Consider the following 19,567-nt stretch of genomic DNA (forward strand, 5'->3'; position numbering starts at 1 on the left):
TGGACCTATCATTTCTGTTCGTATTCCATTGGCAAGAACTTTGTCACATGACCACACCTAGCTGCAAGGAAGACTGGGAGATGTAGCCTCCATGTGGTCAAATGCCCAGCAGAAAACTCTATTACTGCAGAAGAAGGCTGGTGGGGGTAGGGGGTTGGGGCATGAGGGAACTGATTTTGTAGTTGTGGGCGTCTAAGAAAGAGAAACAATTCTTTCAGAATATGTCAAGGATGTCACTGGGATTATGAATCATTGAATCTGCCCCAGTATTAAACTGTGATGGCTGGCATGTCACAGCTGCCTCCAAAGATTTCTCCAAAATGCCAGGAAGTAAATAAATAGCAACAGATAGAGACCTGATGCTCTAATCCATTTAATTTCTAGATAATTTGTCTATTTGACCCATTGTTCTCTTTTTTATATTTGAATCTCAAAGACTGGGGTTTGATAATCTGGAGATCCGTAGGCAATCATCCTTCTCCACTACAAGACTGGACAGAGTTAATGTTTTAAAGTTGTGAAGTAGATGAAATTTGTTTTTGGTGATTTCAGCTTTCTTCACTCATTTTTTTTCTTCTGGCATCTTCCTTCCCTGGGAAGGGCACCTCACCACACAGTGCCCTTGTGGTGCCCCAACCATTCAGAATGCCACATCACAGTGCACATAGGATCCCTCAACACATAAGGCTGTGGCTACAAAATTCTCTCTCTTCTTTTCTCACCCAATAATTATTTCCCTCTAGTGCCCCACCACTAGCTGGATGATTGGGTGGAAATGCTGCTGCTTGTGAAAAAAACTCAATCTGACTAGGTAGAACAATTTTGCCTTCCCTAGTTTAAAACGACTTGAGTTTTGTCTTACTGTATACAGGGCCAAAAACAAAAATTATGGACCAGGCGTGGTGGCTCATGCCTGTAATCCCAGCACTTTGGGAGGCTGAGGAAGGATAATTGCTTGAACCCAGGAGACTGAGGTTGCAGTGAGCCAAGATCCAGGCTGGGTGCCAGAGCGAGACTCCATCTCAAAAAACAATAACAAAAAACACCAAAAATTATGTCTAAATTGCAGATATACACATTAGTATTCATGCAGAAGCATTTCCAATAATCGTTTTTGTACATTTCACTTATTTTTCTGTAAAAAACATTGCACTATGGAAACAATCAAGAAGATTAGCTTTTTCTCTTCTCCCTTCCTGTGGTCATTTTGGTGCCAGTTGCAGAATAGCTGAAGCCATCATAGAGACTTTGCTTTCAGACTGAGATAAAATGGTGTATTAGTACTTTCTTCTTCACACTGAAATCTTATAATAAATCCTTATAATAAGAGTTGATTTGGTGATATGTTAGTTGATTATTGTGATCTTTAGTTCTCTTAATTTGTTGCAAGAATAATTTGTTTTTCAATTTCTGCTACTAATAAAAGATTCTAAAAAGAGCACACATGTTGGCCAATTGGCCAAGACTCCTACAGAGACTAGTAAGCCAAATATTGCATCCCTAGACTCTCTTGCAGCTATTATTACTTAAGCTTCAACAATCAGAGCCTCTATGTAAGATCTGGAAGGCTGTTTCTGCTGCTAGGCTTGGCTTTGGGTGCATTTTTTTTCTTCTATAACAATGGTTCTGGAGGTTCCAGTGTTCACTTATTAGTTTCCTGAATATCAGGAAACATGGGGTGGTGCATCTACTTTGCCAGTGCAGATTATAGTTGGTATGGTGTGATTCTGGAGCTGGCCATGGAAGTGGCAGCTTCTTGATAGTGATGGCTTCCAGACTGTGGCATGGTGGAGTAGTGCTGGAGCAGTCAGCTTCACAATGAACAACAGCACCGCTCTTTTGGTTTCCCAGTTCTGAGTTATGGTTTTGTGAGTCACTCCATTAGAAGTTTCAGTTCTTTAAGTGCTTTAATACTTCTAGCTTAAACTAACCAGACTGGATTCTGTTCTTTGCAACTGAACTTTGGCTGATAATAGTCTGCTCTATTTGTTTTCAGGATCATTCATGTATTCATTGATCTTTTAGCAAATATTGATTGAGGGCCTTCTTATAAATAGGTGGCGAGATATATTTTTTTCCAGAGATGTAAAACAATAGTTTTAGTTCACACAAATTATAGGTTGCTTAAAAAGTTATATTTCTAGGGCCAGGCATGGTGGCTCATGTCTGTAATCTGAGCACTTTGGGAGGCAGAGGTGGGAAGATCACTTGAGGTCAGGAGTTCAAGACCAGCCTGGCCAACATGGTGAAACTCTGTCTCTACTAAAAATACAAATATTAGCTGGATGTGGTGGCGGGTGCCTGTAGTCCCAGCTACTCAGTAGGCTGAGGCATGAAAATCACTTGAACCCAGGAGGTGGAGGTTGCAGTGAGCCAAGATTGTGCCACTGCACTGGAGCCTGGGCAATGGAGCAAGACCCAGTCTCAAAAAAAAAAAAGGTTATATTTCTAGGAAAGCATTTCCATCTAAATAAGGCAGAAAAATCTAAAGTCCCATTTCCAATGTAGTTACCATAGATAGTTCATATGTCCTTATTGGTATAGTGAAAAGAAGATTGGAATTTAGAGACAAAAGATTAGTCTTTCTGAACTTCACCTGCCAAATGGAGACAGTAAGGACCCTCCCTGTTAGCTTATACAGTTTCTGTGAGAATCAAATTAAGCAATGTTTGTGATACTGCTTTGTACATAGTAAAGCGCTATACAGTGCTGGTTATTTATTTGTAGTTAGTAATAATAGTAACTTTATTCTATCAAGTTTTCTACATCAGATGGTTACAATAGCACATTCAAATAAAACTATTTTTTGTTTGCCTAATTTCTCAATTAAGGGCAAATTCTTATGTTTTTAAGTTTTATTTTATTTTAATTTTAAGCTCTGGGATACACATGCAGGATGTGCAGGTTTGTTACATAGGCAAACATGTGGCATGGTGGTTTGCTGCACCCATCAACCCATCACCTAGGCATTAAGCCCTGCATGTATTAGCTATTTATCCTGATGCTCTCCCTTCCCCTGCCCAAATTCTGATTTTTATATAATGATGTGCTTACAGGTAAATCAGAGAGTGATTACTCACTTTGTAAAGGAATTTCACTTTTGAAAATATTCACAATAGGAAAGTTTTTGTTAAAATGCTTCTCTCACATTTATTACAATTGGCTGATTTATAAATTTAAATCATATGCATTTTGGTACATCAAGTGCACAAAACGAGCCATATCTATGCAGTTATTTGAAAAATGGAATTATATTTTTAAAATGATTTCATTTCAAATATGGGTGAGGAGCAAATCATATTATAGATCAGTCTTTTGAGACATCTTCATAGACATAATTTGCGAAGCTGACATGCTTTGTTTCATGTGCTTCTTTTTCTTGAGGCAGAGAAAGAGAAGCTTAGTTTAGATCAACAAACATCTAGCCAGGCAATGTTCTAGGTGCTGAAGACACAAAGATGAATGAGATCAGTCCAGTCCAATCCTGTGCAACGAGGTAGCCACTTTTATGTGGCTATTGATCACTTAAAGTGTGGCTAGCATGACTGATATGGTTTGGGCTGTGTCCCCACCCAAATCTCAACTTGAATTGTATCTCCCAGAATTCCTATGTGTTGTGGGAGGTACCCAGGGGGAGGTAATTGAATCACAGGGGCCAGTTTTCCCGGTGCTGTTCTCTTTCTCCCTCTTTTTTTTTTTTTTCTGTTGAGATGGAGTCTCACTTTATCACCCAGGCTGTAGTGCAATGGTGCGATCCCAGCTTACTGCAACCTCTGCCTCCCAGGTTCAAGCGATTCTTCTGCCTCAGCTTCCCGAGTAGCTGGGATTACAGGTGCAGGCCACCATGCCCAGCTACTTTTGTATTTTTAGTAGAGATGGGGTTTCACCATGTTAGCCAGGCTGGTCTTGAACTCCCGACCTCACGTGATCTGTCTGCCTTGGCCTCCCAAAATGTTGGGATTACTGGCAGGAGGCACCATGCCTGGCCCCATGCTATTCTTATGATAGTGAATAATTCTCACGAGATCTGATGGGTTTATAAGGGGTTTCCACTTTTGCTTCTTCCTCATTTTCTCTTGCCGCCACCATGTAAGAAGTGCCTTTCACCTCCCACCACGATTCTGAGGCCTCACCAGCCATATGGAACTGTAAATCCAATTAAACCTCTTTTTCTTCTCAGTCTTGGGTATGTCTTTATTAGCAGTGTGAAAATGGACTAATACAGTGACTTATTAATTTTCTGGATTTAGGGGTGAGGGTGAGGAAAGTACTGCAATAATTTCGGAAAGTAAATAGCAACAAGGGAAACAATGATATAATTCTGTTTAAAATATGTCCTATTGATTCAAATGTTCCCTAATATATTCAGAATGCAAAGACATCACCTGCTTCAGAAAGCTGAAGATAGGGAGGGTGAAAAAACTGAGGTCTAACAAACCTACTGCATGTGTGATCTTTAGCATCCATTGTCCTTTTTATAGTAGTCTCAGTATCAAAGATCAGGAAAGGATGAGCGAATTAGTAAACTTGCTTACAAAGAAAACTTCTTTGATGTGGTGAGATGCGCCCTTCCCAAGATATTTTTAATTTGCTCAAATTAAAAGAGACAGAAAAGAAGAGCTGGGAGCTTAAAATTGAATTATTTTTCTTTAGGAGAAACAAAACAATAGAATATTCTGTGAAATAATTGGGAATGATCAATAGCACTTAATATCTTTTTGTGGTTAAGTATGAGCAATTATTTGTTAATTTTATCCATATTTTCATATGCAAGGTGAATTTCATTTGGCAAATTCTATTCACTCTATTCATAGTGGACAGAAATGCTATCATTTTGTTCTTTATTAAATTATAATGTATTAAAATTATTTTTTAAATGTCTAAAGCAATATCAAGTCACACAAGTCAGAGGGAAAAGTGAAAATAATTTAAATATTATTTCTAAGACTAAAGTCAAATGGCTGTAACCAATAACAAGAACCTGAATTGGCAGGGCGTGGTGGCTCACGCCTGTAATCCCAGCACTTTGGGAGGCTGAGGCAGGCAGATCACGAAGTCAGGAGATCGAGACCATCCTGGCTGACAAGGTGAAACCCCGTCTCTACTAAAAATACAAAAAATTAGCCAGGCTTGGTGGCGGGCACCTGTAGTCCCAGCTACTCGGGAGGCTGAGGCAGGAGAATGGCGTGAACCCGGGAGGCGGGGCTTGCAGTGAGCCGAGATGGCGCCACTGCACTCCAGCCTGGGTGACAGAGCGAGACTCTGTCTCAAAAAAAAAAAAAAAAAAAGAACCTGAATTTTACCTCTCATTATCGGGTATATGAGTGAGTACTTCTAAGATTAATCTTTTATTTTTGCAGATTTATCATAATTTTTTTTTTAAAGAGGTCAAACACTGTGGCAGCTGGATTCCCAGAGCAGCTGTGCATGACAGCTCCTGATAGAGTAGACCACTGTGGTTACACTCGACTACATCTTGAGCTAATAGTGCTTGAGGCATTTCCTGCAGAGTGCATCCTCCTGGAACTGCGGCTTCTTTTGACCATAACTAAGCAAATATAGGTTGAATTAAAGGGGCTAGTTTCAGCAACAGTGCCACAGTACTCTTTCTCAGTGATCTCTGTCAAACAAGTGGCATCATCAGAAATAGTGCACTCTGGATTTAACAAAACTTCATAGCAACTAACTGATTTGTCTCTGAATAGCTGGATTTCATGTTAAGTATGTTGTCTTAATCATAACACACCTCTATGGCTCTAATCCTTTGGAAGTGTGACTCACAATAAGATGTGCATGAAGGTTTTACTGGACTTTAACAGGAGTTGAGGCAGGAAACAAAAATTTTGCATATTCAATGAAATGGCAGCAATATTGGAAATTGAGTTCGGGTATGAAAAACTTGTAATTTGCATCTTTAATTATTCAAATAATGCATCCATCAGAAAATGGTGACACTTTTCACATAATTTCTGGGCTTTTTCTACAGAAATTAAGTTGAAGGCTAGGCACAGTGGCTCATGCCTGTAATCCCAGCACTTTGGGAGGCTGAGGTGAGTGGATTGCATGAGGCCAGGAGTTCACAACCAGTCTGGCTGACATGGTGAAACCCCATCTCTACTAAAAGTACAAAAATTAGCCAGACATGGTGGCACAAGCCTGTAATCCCAGCTACTCAGGAGGCTGAGGCACAAGAATCAGGAGGCGGAGGTTGCAGTGAGCCTAGATCATGCCATTGCACTCCAGCCTGGGTGACAGAGCAAGACCCTGTCTAAAAAAATAAAAATAGAAAAAGTAAAAAATTAACACTAAAACAGTGCATTATATTTGTAATTTCCTGTGGAAGTAAATTGAATTTCCTTATACAAATGCAAATGATGAAAACTATAACCTATTCAACCCTTCCCAGGATTATAGCTACATAAACCCAGGTATAAATTAGTCAATGAAGCTGAGTTCAGTGGCTCATGCCTGTGATCCCAATGCTTTGGGAAGCTAAGGCAGGAGGATCTTTTGAGCCCAGGAGTTTGAGACCAGCCTGGGCAATATAGTGAGATCCCCGTCTCTACAAAAAAAAAAAAAAAAAAAAAAAAAAATAGCTGGGTGTGCTGGTATGTGCCCGTGGTCCCAGCTACTTGGGAGGCTAGGGTGGAAGGATTGCTTGAGCCCAGGAGGTAGATGCTACAGTGAGCTATGATTGCGCTACTGCACTCCACAGCCTGGGCAGCAGAGTGAGATCCTGTCTCAAATAAATAAATAAATAAAAAGGAGAAATTAGTGAATGAATTAGCATCATTATATAATAAGTGACTATAAATTAGATCTGTATGTCCATGGTACTAAATAACACAATAATTAAATCATCGGTCTTCTGATGACGAGTACTGGCTCTGGAACCCGATTGCTTGGGTTCCAGTCCTGGCTTTTCAATTTCTTAACTGCAGCTTTAGGGCAGGTTTCCTTTTTTTTCTTTTCTTTTTTTTGAAACAGGGTTTCACTCCAACACCAGGTTAGAGTGTAGTGGTACAATCACGGCTCACTGCAGCCTGGACCTCCCTGGGCTCAGGCAATCCTCCCACCTCATCCTCCTGAGTGGCTGGGATTACAGGCACGCACCACCGCTCCAGGCTAATTTTTAAAATTTTTGTAGAAACAGGGTCTTGCCACGTTGCCTAGGCTGGTCTCAAACTCCTGGGCTCAAGTGATCTGTCTGCCTCTGCCTCCCTCTGTGCCCAGCCTAAGGCAGGTTTCTTAATCTCCTCTAGACTGTTTCTTTAATTGTATACTGGGAAGAGTAATAATAATGCCTCTGGTAAAAGGCTTCTGTCAGAATTTATTGACAAAACCCTTTCAGTGGTTAGCATAGTGACCGGCACATTAAATGTGGCTATTAATTATTGTATATGTATTATTACATATGGATGCTTGTAGCCTGTCTCTTGGGTATGAGCCTTGTTTCCACAACTTGATTGCAAGCTTTGAGAGGGCAGGGACCAGCTCACATAGACCTCTCATCACCTAGCACAATGTCTTATAAATTTAATAGGTCAGTAACGAGATTTAAAACTAAAGGGCAATTTGAGGCTGGATTGATTATAAAGGCCCTTGACTCTCAATTTCCCTAGGCCTGCCCTAAGCCTGTCTCCTACTCCAGTATAACCGGAATCCCCTTTGAGCTGTGGCAATGGGAGCTCTTGGCTGCTGCCTACTTGACAGCAGCCAATTCAATCAAATGTTCAGAAAATAGTCAAAGGTCTGAGGCCGTAATGCATGAGAGGTTCCAGACAGTCATGGCATTTAGGAGTTGTTTCTGCTTTTCTTAGGTATTTCTGGCTACTGGGCAGTGTGTAATTTCTTTGTCTCACCTAAGTGAAATCATATAGAGTATAATTTATGTCCTCTCTCTTTAGCTCTTCTCATGCCCTGGTGATGAGCTAGCTAGTATTTTCCTTATCAAAGGACCTACTGTCACTGTCTGAACAACTCATCTGCAACAAGCTCGCATTTCACCCATGGTCAACGAACTGACTGATGTCCTTTAAGAATGCTTTCTAAGTTTTACTCCTTCAATATTTTTTTTTTTTTTACTCAACTGGGCTACTTACAAAAAGAACAAAGTTTAATACTGGTACATATTGACTTCCACCTGCTATTTGTGAACGCTGAGCACAGCAGCCGTAGGTTTGGCAAGGCTGGGTTTCCTTACCCATTGGTGTGAGAGTTGCATTGTAATGTGGTATAATCCATAGGTTGAATGCAGGGCTTTGAGAATTTAAAATATTTGCATCTTCACAAGAAATATTTGGAAAGTTTGTATAAGGCCTAGTAAATCCAGTTGTGAGTGAATAGAATTTACCAAACTAAATTCACCTAGCATATGAAAATGTACATAAAACAAAATTAACAGGTAGTTGCTCATACTTAACAAAAAGATATTTAGTGCTTCTCATCACTCTCAATTATTTCACATAATATTCTATTGCTTTCTTTCTCCTAAAAAACGATTGTTTTAAGCTCTCAGCTCTTCTCTTTTAATTTGAGCAAACTAAAAATATCTTAGGAATGGCCCATCTCACCTCATCAAAGAAGTTTCCTTTGTATCAAGTTTATTAATTCACTCGTCCTTTCCTGATCTTTGATACTGAGACTGCTATAAAAAGGACAATGGATGCTAAAGATAACACATGAAGTAGGTTTGTTAAACCTTTTTTTTGACCCTTGGTATCTTCAGCTTTCTGAAGGCCAGGTAATGTCTGCATTCTGAATATGTTAGGGGACATATGAATCCATAGGACATATTTTAAGCAGAATTGTATCATTGTTTCCCTTGTTGCTATTTTACTTTCCCAAACCATTGCAGAGCTGTTTGCCAATGACATTTTCTCATCCGCAGCCAGCTCTGCGGCTCTCTTTTGCTATTTCTTCTGTCGACTTCCATTTTAATTTAAAAAATAAATTTATAATTTTTTTAGTTCTGTTTTGTCAATGTATACCTGCAGCCGCACACACATTTGATTATAGCTGCATAGTGTGGAAAATCTTGCAATTGGATTCCAAAATGACAGGCGGTGTAATTTACAAAGTACAAAAGTGTTATGTTAAAGCACTCTCAGCAATAAATAAAAATAGCTTTTTTGGAGGAGGAAATAACTTTGGAGAGAACTAGGCTGGAGGAGGAAGCAATCTACACTCTTAGGAAATGAAGAGCCACATCTAGGAAAGCATCCGAGGGACAAGGACAACAGAAACACAAGAGGTTCTTGATTTCAGGCAGTCCTCCAAGAGGCACCTGACAGAGGGCAGTTAGGTTGCCTTGATTTGCCAGTTTCTGTCCTGAAAGATACACTGGGCCTTTATTTCCCAAGGACTACTCATTCAGCATGGTTGAGCACCTAAATTGTGCTGGAGATTGCACAGGAACTGGGCTTGCGAAAATGAAAATTGCACACAGTTCCTGTCTTCAGGCGCTCACAGTTTTTAAAAGAGAACATCTTAAGAGGGAGTTATAAGCGGCCCTGTTGCAAAAAGAGAGCAGCAACTAAAATCTTGGAAGAGCCCTCAGGACGCCCCAGAGGAAGCAAGCTCTGATCACAGAACTTTGAAAGGCTTTTGTATCTTTCGACATAAATGATCAAGTGAAATAAATACATTGTCCGGAAGAGAAAGAATTGGGATGGAGGATGAGATTTTCTATGGAAGGATTAAAACATATTTAACTGGAGCAGGGACTTACAGGGACAGGCAAGTCCCTTACATTGTCAGTAAAGGGCCCAGGTTACAAACGAGTTATAACCGATCAGACCGACGAGCGCCCGCGTGCAGCGCCTCCTTCCGACGCGCGCCTCGCAGCCTTCAGTCAACGCTGACAGCTGTTCTCCAACACCCAGCTAGGGGCGGGAGAGTCCGCCCACTTCTACCAGATTTTGCACACAAAACAGTGGAAAGACCACTTTCATGGCTCCAAGCCGTTTTCTCCCTTCATCACCTGCAATTTTAGGGCTTTTCGGGGGGTATGTCTGCAGGGATTTTAGAGGTTTTTTTCCTCGTTCTCTTTTTAAGAGGTGATAAAAAGCATTTAAATTAGCGGCAGGGCGGTTAACACCCGCAACCCTGGCCTCTCCGCACTTCTCGTCGCTCGTCCGTGTTCACTCCACGCCTGGCCTCGGGTAGGCGCAGCACAGCGCCAACGGTTGCGGGGTCCCAACGGCTCCCAGGCGGCGCGCCTTGCGCGCCGGGCCTCGCAGGACCGCGGCAAGTTCAGAAGGCGCGGAGAGGGAGGCGAGGTCGAGTAGCGGGAGGCTTTTGACGAACGGCCCTCACAGCCAATGGGAAGCCCGGTCGACTTTCCAGCCCCTGCCAATAGGGAGCAGAACCCGGGCCGGGGGGCGCTTCCCGCAGGCTGCTGCTGGATTCGATCCTGCGCGACGGCCGCGAAGGCGGGGGCGGAGGCTCGGCCTGCGCGGCTGGGAGCGGCTTAGGGGAGGAGGGAAGACCGGAAGCCACGGTTGCGTCCTCATCCTTAGATTCGCTCCTCCGGGCAGGGAGCGGAGACGGAGGAGGAGGGAGAGGCTGAATGTTGGCTCGGTAATTGAGAGGAGCGGCCGCTCCAGAGCCTTCTCCCGGGGCGCCCCCCTCGGTCCGTCCGCGCTTCTCAGCCGCCAGTCTCCTGGCCGCGCAGTCCTCGCGGACGGCCGGGCCGCGGAGACCCTCGCAGAAGAGGCGCTGCCGGCGGCGAGGACTGGCCGGCGGCATCCGAGGCGCGCGCCCCACCGCCACCCCCACCCGCCTGCCAGCCGGTCCCTCCGGCCGCCGCCATGTCCTCCTCCTCTTCCTCCCCCAGGGAGACGTACGAGGAGGACCGGGAGTACGAGAGCCAGGCCAAGCGTCTCAAGACAGAGGAGGGGGAAATCGACTACTCGGCCGAGGAAAGCGAGAACCGCCGGGAAGCGACGCCCCGGGGCGGGGGCGATGGCGGCGGCGGCGGCGGCCGGAGCTTCTCCCAGCCGGTAACAAAGCGCGGCCCCCCTGTCCGCTGTGCCTGGCTGCTCCCCGGGAAGCAGGGCCGGTTGGCGGGGCCTCCCGCTCGCTTCAATTAGCCTTTTCCGCTGCGCCGACCCGTTTGGGGAAGCGCCCGCTCTTCTCTTTGGGGCTTGTATTCTGGCCTCTACCTGTTTCCCGCATCCCGACTGCGAACCCGGCCCCGTCCTGGCCGCAGGCCCCACAGCGAGTCCACTGCCGGGCCCTGAACTTGGGGAGGGTCGCGGCGCGGCGGCGGCGGGGAGGCGTCGCTTCCGCTCTGGGGGGTTTCGCTGCTCGGAGAGCTCTTTGTTAGTTTAACTCCTCCGGCTCGGGGCCAGCGTCGGGACCACCGATTCTCTTCAGTCCCTCTGCCCGCAGCATCCGCACGTTGGTCACCATCCCGGGATGGTTGCGTCGGTTCCACCGGGGGCTCTCTCCACCTCGGTCCTATAGAGACCCGTAATTAAATAACAGATTATGCCTTGGCGTTCACATGCTAGTTCCCTTGAAGGTTTAATTTAAAAAATTTTAAAATTAAACTCTTTATAAGCATGGCGTGTATCCTTTGCTCTACCCAGTTTTGTGGATTGCTCAGTACACTTTTTGCCTCTTCGGTTACAACACTTCAACAGAAGTGTTGGCAGCTGTTGGTACACCCCTACCTTCAAGTAAAACAAATCTTAAAATTACTAAAGTTTTTCATTGGTAATTTATTCCAGATTTGCCCCATGAGAGGATGAACTGAGCTCAGGACTGCATTAAACACACATTCCTAGAGCCATGTCTTTCTCTTACCAGAAATGTTAGGGGGAAGCAGAAGGAATGTGATCATTTTGTCCACAGCAAGTAGTTAGCTTCAGTTGGATGGAGACTTTAAGGAAACAAAGCGGAGCAAACGTTATTGCCCTTGTTTGGTGCACTTAAGCGGTTTTAATGACTTAGATGTTTTTTAAACATTTAACACATATGAATTGTGATTAAGTCTGCAAACTTTAACAGAATTGCGAAATTGTACACATGTATCCTACTATTAGGTTAAAAGGGTTTTTACCTTACCTTTTAAAAATAAGACGCACATTAGAAGCCCTTTATAACCGTTTGAATTTTTAAATTAAAAAAAAAAAGGCTGGTCAGTAGTCACCCAGCATTAGTTTCCAGTTACCAGGATGTGAGGGCAAACTTAACAACACATTTAAAAAAGGAATTTTTTCTCTCAGTCTTGTTACGGTGTTAGCTATTACTTTAGATTTTTGTGCCGAGCTATTTGAAATATTCAAAATGTAACTTGGAAGTGTGAATAAAGGAAATGCATTTTTTCTTAGGAAGTTTCGGTTCAAAGCCAACTCTGTTGTGGAAATTGGAAACAGGAATATTATAACTGATATTTCGATGTATTTGATCAGTGTACCTCGTTGCTAGAAATCTTGCTTGGGTTTTTGTGCGGCATCATGAAATGTCTTCAGGCATTTTGGAAAGATACTTAAATCAGATTATAAAAATTTGTTTTTGAAAACAGGTAAAGCATTAAATCAATAGTATTATTTTGGATGTTGGGAAGAAAATAACATATAATTAATGTATCCAAAGCGAAGTGTGTGGAGCGGTGGAAATGGCACTGAGTAGGGTTTGGGGATGGTCAAGAATCTAGTCTTAGCATGCAGTTTTTTTTTTTGAGAGGGTCTCACTCTATGGCCCGGGGCTGGAGTGCAGCAGCTGGCGATCACGGCTCACTGCAGCCTTGATCTCCCTGGCTCAAGCGATCCTCCTACCTCAGCCTCCCGGGTTGCTGGGACTGGAAGCCTGCATCACCACGCCGGGCCAATTTTTTTTTTTTCTGTATTTTGTAGAGAAGGGGTTTCACCATATTGCCAAAGCTAGTCTCTTAACTCCTGGGCTCAAGAAATCCAGCTGACTCGGCCTCCCAAAGTGCTGGGATTACAGCCGTGAGCCACCGCACCTGGTCTTAGCATACAATTTGTGTGACTCTGAGAAAGTCAGTTTACTACTGAGTTCTCTTAGTCTGTAAAATATGAAGGTTGAAACACATGCCTTTTTTACCCGAAGCTGTAGTTCAGTGATTAACGTAATGCTAATGCTGCTTTTAAGTTACCCAGGCGGGAACTGATATAAGCAGATTGAGGTATAAATTTTAATTTTTTTGTTTATCTTACTGCTGATATGTTTCCTAGGAAAGGGTGAATTGTTTTCATTTAACAGTAAAACCATTATTGTACTATGAAATCTAATGAAGCCTTGTTTATCTTGTTTTTAAATATTTTTCATGTAATTTTTGGTACTATTTTGAAATCATGGCAACTATGGCAACCTGTACATAATAAAATTCTATTATTAGGATAGACATTCCCCGGATAGAAGTTTACTGTCTTGTGCTTCTTCGTTCAGATATTTGGTAATTCATTGTAACTGAAAAGGGTTTTGCACAACTTCAGTGGTCCTTCAGCCCAGAGAAGAAATACCTTTGTGGTCAGACTGTTAAAAGTAAATGCAGATTAGGTACAATGATGGCATTCTTTTCAACTCTAGTTGGAAGTTTGTAAAGTGCAAAGTAAACCTTTGAAGATTTACATTGCTTGGTTTTTTATGATTAACCTTGAGTGCTTTGATAATATATTAACTACATTTAAAGAGGAAAATGAGTGTTTAAGAAAAACATAATGGTTCTACAAAGGCTCTTAAAAATGAATGGATAATTGTGAGTGATCATTATGTTGAAGGTATAAAGAGAAATGAGAGAAGAGTTAGTACTTTGGATATAAGAAATAAAACACCCTTCAAATTTGTGTCTTCTGGTACCTTTTTTTAATAGAGCAAAAAACTCCTAGGGTTTTTCACATTCACTGAGCTGCATTGTTGAATAAGGCTTGATTATAGAGGTTCCTGCCACGTATTGTAGTTACTTTTTTCTTGTGGAGTAGTGTTCTTAAATTTAATAGGCATGACCTTCAAGATCATATTAATAGTAAGTTTCTGTATCTTCTTTTAAGAAAGCAGCTTGACTTGGAAATACTAAGGCTTCACTTGGCAAAACCACTTGAGGAATTGGGATGGAGTGCTAATTTATTTTGGAGATTTTAAAGTTTTTCTGTTTTCTGCTAGTGAATAAACAGGCAAATCAAGATTATTAAGTGGTTTGTTTGCTGATGAAGTGAAAATTTGTTTCTCAACTTTTAATAAATAGACGTGAAAGATGGCAGAATGCCAAGATAAAATTGTAGCTCCTAGGATTTGCAAACAAAGGATTATACAGCACATTGAAAATCCAGTTTGAATTCAGGATACACTATTATGTTATACTTGCACAATGTAAATTACTGATGATAGCAATATTACTGTGATCTATTAGATGCATATGGGTTGGGAGATGGGATGAGGTCACTTAGCTCTCACAGGAGAAGTTTAGAAGACTGTGTAGTAACTACTTCCTGGAAATAAAGTAGTTAAAGGATGTGTGCCCCAGAGGTAAGTGCCAGAGCCTGAGGCTTGCATAGCAGTAGTGTCTTGTGTCTCCTCCAGCAAAGCTGTTCTAGTAGAGTGAGGATTTTTAGGCCTAGTTTGGGGAAAGAAATGAAAAGTAGTAGGTTTTACCATCTTTTGGTTTTAGACTGTTTCTTCATGTTAGTACGTTACGGTGAAAAGAGCTGTTCATAGAGCCAGTAGCACAATTAAGGCAAGTGTATTGGCTCTGCTAACAAGCTTTTTCACTTAACCTCTCTGGAACTCAGTGATCTCTAGCCTCATTTAAAACATGATAATTGAGCTTCTACCATATGTCAGGTGGTGGGGCTATAATAGTGAAAAAATATTACATATCTAAAAATCTGTGGTTCTACATCATATATTGCTTTTTTTGCCTCCATGAAATTGAATACAACTTTCAGGGCTTACAGCCACAGCAACAATTCAGATGAGCTTAAGGAAAACAAAAAGGGAGCGGGGTAGAAGATTTATTGGCCCATGTAACTGGGAAAGCCAAATTGTGACACTGGTTTTAGGAATAGCTGGATCCAGGGATTTAGATGATGTCATAGGGACTTGATTTCTCTTTCCATGTTTCAGTTCTCCTTTTCTCTGTATAGTGGTAAAGCTAGGCTGACATTATTATAGCTAGCAGCTAAAGAGCATCCTCTCTTTCCCAGCCCTTATTTATTATCCCTTCTTATCAAGCATTTTTGATCTTCCCCTCTTCCCCCAGGCCACCTCTGAGGTTGAGGAGGCATGACTGTGTGATTGAAAATACCAACGTATAATAATAATACGGAGTTGTTTTGTTTTGTTTTTGTTTGCATATTTTTATTTTTAAGCAGAAGGGGTAAGGAATTCTGGGTAGGCAAAACCAAATGATTTCTATTACATGAGCAAAAATAAAAAAGTTTGTTTTTTAAAAAGTTACTTGATTCAGCCGGGCGCAGTGGCTCACACCTGTAATCCCAGCACTTTGGGAGGCCGAGGCAGGTGGATCACGAGGTTAGGAGTTCAAGACCAGCCTGGCCAAGATGGTGAAACCTCGTCTCTACTAAAAATAGAAAAAATTAGCTGGTTGTGGTGGCAAGCGCCTGTAATCCCAGCTACTCCGGAGGCTGAGGCAGAGAATTGCTTAAACCTGGAGGGGCGGAGGTTGTAGTGAGCCGAGATCGTGCCACTGCACTCCAGCCTGGGCGACAGAGCGAGACTCCATCTCAAAAAAAAAATAAAAAAAGTTACTTGACTCATACGGCCATAATTTTACATCTTTGCTCTGTTATGTGATCAAATGTACCTAAAAACTTTGGATAGGAAAGTTAGTTTCCCTGTGTTTTAGATGTGCTTCTTTACAAAGAGAAAAAGACCAAGAGACATAATTATTTAATTTAGTAGGGAAAAAATGTGATTAAACATTGTGTGGGTTAAAATGATATTTACAGCTGCCTGTTAAAACTTTGTCCTTTGGTCTATATGAAGTGTCCAGAGTAAGATAGGGGATAGTTTTATGTCTGGAAATACTGTACTCATGCTTGGGACTACATTGATAAATTTTAATGTATCCAGAAAGCTTACCAGAATGGAGAAGGCACTAGAAATTGCATCATAAAAGGAGTGACAGAAGAACCTGGAGGATATTTCGTCTGAAGAGTAAACTTAGGTGTGACTTAATAAATCATTACAAATATCGGTAATTGAAAGATTATGTAGAAGAGGGAAATGTAGATGAGGTAGAGTGTGCTAACTCTTCAATAACTGTTCAATAAACACCAATAAAGGGTGTTTACTGAACCTTTGTTTATACTGTACTGAGCTTTTCTTCTCTTCAGTAGAGTTTAGTTCTTAATATGCAGTAGTCAAAATTAGCATTTAAAGTTAGTATTGCTGTGAAGAGGGAGTTGTGAAAAAATAAAAAAAAATAAAATATTATTAAGAGTTTGTCCCTGAAATGGCCTTTGAAGGGCTGAGAATTTGAAATGTCTGTAAGTAGACTGGTCTAGAGCCTGTAGTAGAGACCAAATAATGCCGCCATTACGGTTAACCCAATTGACCTAAAGAAGAGATTATGTAAGTTTGTAAAGTGCATGTATGTTGCAAGCATGCCTTCTTTTTCTGGGTACGCAGCTGGGATATTGTTTCTAGTCTGGTAAGCAATAGATACAGAAAGGAGAGAGCCTAGGTAACTAAACATCTGAAATGGAAATAACTTGGGCTCCTGTATGAGGAAGGATTGAAAAAGGACTCCTTAAGCTGGAGAAGACATGACCACAATATTAATATTTGGGTAAAAACAAAACTGATTTATTCGCCAGTTTAGGAGTCAAGATTCATAGTATGATGCTTAAAAGAGGTTATTGTAGAGTAGGTAAAATAATCTCTACAGGCGGGGCGTGGTGGGTCACAGCTGTAATCCCAACACTTTGGGAGGCTGAGGCGGGTGGATCACTTGAGGTCAAGAGTTCAAGACCAGCCTGACCAAAATGGTGAAACCCTGTCTCTATTAAAACCACAAAAATTAGCCAGGTGTGGTGGTGCATGCTTGTGGTCCCAGCTAGTCGGGAGGCTGAGGCAGGAGAACTGCTTGAACCCGGGAGACAGAGGTTGCAGTGAGACCTCGCGCCACTGCACTCCAGCCTGGGTGACAGAGCGAGACTCCGTCTCAAAAAAAAGAGAGAAGTCTCTACAAATGACACCAGATTTCTTGTCACCAGTGTATAGTACAGGTAAAGAAGTGATTTAAGAAAAGTATGAGTGTTTTGGGAGAAAAGGGGGAAAACGAAGCTCAGGAGAGGCTGGCAGACAAATAGTTTGGAAAGATATCTTTGATACATTGGTTTTATGTTTGGAAACAGCCATAGGTTTTTTTTTTTTTATCGCTACAGAAAGAATGAGAAAATTGTGTGTTAAAGAAAAGGGGACATAATTTAAAAATAGAAATATCAAGGTAAATAAACTTATGAATGGCAGATTCATTGAGTGGGAATAAGGGAAATACAAGGGGGGTGAGGGGTATGTGTTCTGCCTTGACGTTGAGATAATCGTATCTTCCCCTAATTACCATACTGAGTATATTTAACATTGTCCACCCTTTTTTTTTTTTTTCTGAGATGGAGTCTCGCTCTGTCGCCCAGGCTGGAGTGCAGTGGCGCGATCTCAGTTCACTGCAAGCTCTGCCTCCCGGGTTCACGCCATTCTCCTGCCTCGGCCTCCCAAGTAGCTGGGACTACAGGTGCCCGCCACCACGCCCAGCTAATTTTTGTATTTTTAGTAGAGATGTGGTTTCACCATGTTGGCCAGGCTGATCTCAAACTCCTGACCTCAGGTGTTCGCCTGCCTTGGCCTCCCAAAGTGCTGGCATTACAGGCGTGAGCCACTGCGCCCGGCCCACATCGTTCAGCTTTTAAGTGATGACTGTGGTTTCAGTTTATTTCACTTAGGAAATATAATTAAATAATAATATATTAAAATGAGATTTTTTTGAGAGATTTAAAAATCGATTGTATAATCCATTTCTTTGTAAGAAGACCAATTTGAAAAATAGTTATATTTTTAGCACTATATTCATGATAGTGGTTACCTATAATGGGAAGGGAAGGGGGTAGTAAGAGATGTGATCAATTTATTGTTTTGTGTTTTTTTTGTCTTTTCTTTTTTTTTTCCTTTTCTTTTTTTTTTTTTTTTTTTTGTTAAGATCTTGCTCGTCACCCAGGCTGGAGTGGCATGATCTTGGCTCACTGCAACCTCCACCTCCTGGGTTCAAGCAGTCCTTCCACCTCAGCCTCCTGAGAAGCTGGGACTACAGGTGTACCCCACCACGCCCAGCTAATGTTTTGTTTTTTTGCTAGAGATGGGGTTTTGCCACGTTGTGCAGGCTAGTCTCGAACTCCTGAGCCTCAAACTCCTGAGCCCGCCTCTGCCTCCCAGAGTGCTAGGATTACAGGTGTGAGCCAACACGCCTGGCCAATAATGTTTTATTTATTAAATTGGATGGTGGGTTCATGGGTATTTCTTTTTTTTTGAGACGGAGGTGCTGTTGCCCAGGCTGGAGTGCAATGATGTGATCTCAGTTCACTGCAACCTTTGCCTCCTGGGTTTAAGCAACTCTCCTGCCTCAGCTTCCTGAGTAGCTACAGATGTGCACCACCACGCCCAGCTCATTTTTGTAATTTTAGTAGAGATGGGGTTTTGCCATGTCAGCCAGGCTGATCTCGAACTCCTGACCTCAGGTGATTTGCCTGTGTCAGCCTCCCAAAGTGCTGGGATTACAGGCATGAGCCACTGTGCCTGGCCGTGGGTATTTTTAATAAAGTTATTCATACCTTTTAGCAGGCTTTAAATATTATAAAATAATTTTGCAACTTTTTGTTATATAAAATGTTCAACTTATGTATATCCTTCACTTAGATTCAGCAGTTTTTAGCTTTTTGCTGTGTAGGGGTTTTTCTCTACATCTGCATATCTATATTTATATACATACTTTTTTTCCCTATACTATTTTCCCCTAAACTATTTGAAAGTAAATTTCAAACATCATGACATTTCATGCCTAAATATCGCAACATTCCTAAGAATAAGGGTGTTCTTTTACATAACCATTACTATTTCTTACTAAAGACAGTGATAATTAATTCTGTTATGTTAACCTAATATCCTGTCTGTATTAGAATTTCTCTAGTTGTTCCTAATATCTGTTTGATAGTAGTTTTAACTGTTGTATAATAAAGGCTCACATACAGCATTTGGTTTTTTTGTTTGTTTTTAGTTTTTTGGGTTTTTTTTGAGATGGAGTGTTGCTCTGTCGCCCAGGCTGGAGTGCAGTGGCACGATCTTGGCTCACTGCAAGCTCTGCCTCCTGGGTTCATGCCATTCTCCTGCCTCAGCCTCCAGAGTAGCTGGTACTACAGGCACCTGCCACCACGCCCGGCTAATTTTTTTGTATTTTGAGTAGAGACGGGGTTTCACCATGTTAGCCAGGGTGGTCTTGAACTCCTGACCTTGTGATCTGCCTGGCTTGGCCTCCCATAGTGGTGGGATTACAGGTGTAAGCCACCGTGCCCGGCCAGCATTTAAG

At 42.0% G+C, this 19,567-nt stretch overlaps 1 protein-coding gene across 2 annotated transcripts in view; it reads left to right on the forward strand.

Annotated features, from left to right (window-relative positions):
• The first annotated feature begins 6,986 nt into the window (after window positions 1-6,986).
• HNRNPLL (heterogeneous nuclear ribonucleoprotein L like) overlaps window positions 6,987-19,567 on the forward strand; it is a 42,254-nt gene continuing 29,673 nt past the window's right edge. The window contains exons 1-2 of one of the 2 annotated variants that reach the window (XM_054475288.2): window positions 10,428-10,581; window positions 10,838-11,003. In XM_054475288.2, the coding sequence (XP_054331263.1) occupies window positions 10,571-10,581; window positions 10,838-11,003 (177 nt within the window). In that variant the 5' untranslated portion in view covers window positions 10,428-10,570. Of the gene's footprint in view, window positions 11,004-19,567 lie in introns of both variants that reach the window. The other variant, XM_054475286.2, reaches the window with a different exon arrangement.

The sequence above is a fragment of the Pongo pygmaeus genome, chromosome 12, assembly GCF_028885625.2.
Source record: "Pongo pygmaeus isolate AG05252 chromosome 12, NHGRI_mPonPyg2-v2.0_pri, whole genome shotgun sequence".
NCBI classification, from domain to species: domain Eukaryota; kingdom Metazoa; phylum Chordata; class Mammalia; order Primates; family Hominidae; genus Pongo; species Pongo pygmaeus.